The following is a 1857-nucleotide window of genomic DNA, read 5'->3' as shown; positions in this document are numbered from 1 at the left end:
TAATTTTAGGAATTTATTCACTTAATATTACGACCTTATTCTCGTAATTTTATGAGTATTCTCATAATATAAAAACTTTATTCTCGTAATGTTACGACTTTATTCTCAAAATAGAAGAAAAAAAATCTCTAGCCTGGCCCTAATACTCCGTCATAGTTTTCCCGGCAGGATTACTTAAAAAGTAATGAATTGATTTGGATGATTTTTCTTCCAGATGTTTGCTTCATACTAAGGAAAAATTCATTCAAATTTAGCATCTATCTAGATCATTTGTGAGTTTTAGCTATAGTTTTAATTTACAAAATGGGGCAAATTCTGTGGTCTGCACTTTTCTATTTGGTAATGCTTCAATCTAGCCAATAGGAGAGAGGAATATAAAAATGGGCAAGAAAAAATATGAATAAAAACACAGAAAAAAGCTGCTAGATTTGTCGCTAGTTGCTGGGACATGAAAAGTCACTAAATATAGCAACAAATCAGGCAAGTTTAACAGCAGTGACTCCGTCTCACGTTACTTTAACCTGCTGCTCTAATTGGTGCAGAAGTCTTTCGCAACAACGTTAGCATCGAAGCCTGAAGGAAATATTTATATATTTTGGGCCCACCAAAGAAATTCATAAAAATATAATACTAGATGCAACTTGGATGTATTCTTTTTTTAAATTGTTTATTTTGTTGAAAAAGTTGTAGCTATGTCCTATAACACTGTTATCAAACAGAACTTTCAGATGCATTACCGCCACCAACTGGTAAGGAGTGTAACAACGTTAACAGGGATTGTTAATCCGTACTGGTAAATTTGCAAACTCATACCTTTATGACTTATATTCATAACTTCAGACACCTATGCATACATTTATATTGATGGCTATCTAACCCCATAGAAGGAGAGAAAACTTAAAACAAAAAGTCAGTCGATGTCTCACATTACCTGTGTTTAGTGTAGTTTCTTTGAAGCAAACAGGCTGCAACAAAGATGACAGCTATGAGCAACGCAGCGCTGAGAATAATGATGCCCGTGAGCCAAACAGATCGATGGAAGGGGGACTGGTGGGGAGCCGGTTTAATGGTTTCCCCAGCTGTGTGATTGAAAGCAGGGGCTGTGGTGACCGTGGTGACCGTGGTGACCGTGGTGACCATGGTGATTGGCGCAGGAAGATTCCTCCCTGGAACGAGTCGAGCAACACAGGGTTGTGGTTTAACTTTAGAAAAATCTTTTTCCTGAAAAAAGAATTTCCTTTTACACAGGAGACAGAATTACAGTTGACATAAATAACTTTTGAAATGTATGTAATATGGAATAAAAACAGAAGTTGTATCAGAAAGTTTTAAGAATAGAGAACAATAACGAATGTGAAGACATATTAGTATTATTTACAACTTCAGAGTGTGAAACTGAAGCCACTTTCCCACTGAAAATAGCAGGTTAATACGTTTTTTTCAAACATGGGTCGACCCGCTAACAATCAGCATTTGGCTCCCTTCCCCATCATGCTGTTTTAATGTTGATGATGTCACCAGTGCGACAGAAATCAGGGACGCAATCAATGGAGAACAACATGGAAGAAAGCCAGCGCTTAATCAGTGTGCTTTATTGTTTCTCTCTCTGTCTGAAACCCTCTCCCAGAGCCGCCTCATGTTTATCTAATGGAAACAGCTGTTTCTGCTTGTTAGATCAGAAGCAACTGGTGCGGTGTGTTGACGTAAGTACGTCGCGTTCAATCGTATCTCGTAATTTAGCAGGTTGTTCCCGTTCATTGATGTTGGGAAGTAAAACTCATATGACCTTCAATTCCATTCAATTCAGTGTATTTCTATAGCGCCAATTCACAACACATGACATCTTAAGGCACTTTA

General features: G+C 37.6%; 1 protein-coding gene across 1 annotated transcript in view; it reads right to left on the bottom strand.

Moving 5' to 3' along the window:
* LOC107098137 (tyrosine-protein kinase receptor UFO-like) overlaps positions 1-1857 on the bottom strand; it is a 37066-nt gene that overhangs the window by 16572 nt on the left and 18637 nt on the right. The window contains exon 6 of the mRNA XM_015395622.1: positions 932-1166. Coding sequence (XP_015251108.1) covers positions 932-1166 — 235 coding nt within the window. The remainder of the gene's footprint in view (positions 1-931; positions 1167-1857) is intronic.

The sequence above is a fragment of the Cyprinodon variegatus genome, unplaced genomic scaffold (genome assembly GCF_000732505.1).
Source record: "Cyprinodon variegatus isolate N-32 unplaced genomic scaffold, C_variegatus-1.0 Scaffold750, whole genome shotgun sequence".
Classification (NCBI taxonomy): domain Eukaryota; kingdom Metazoa; phylum Chordata; class Actinopteri; order Cyprinodontiformes; family Cyprinodontidae; genus Cyprinodon; species Cyprinodon variegatus.
This window is presented reverse-complemented; position numbering and strand designations above follow the sequence as displayed.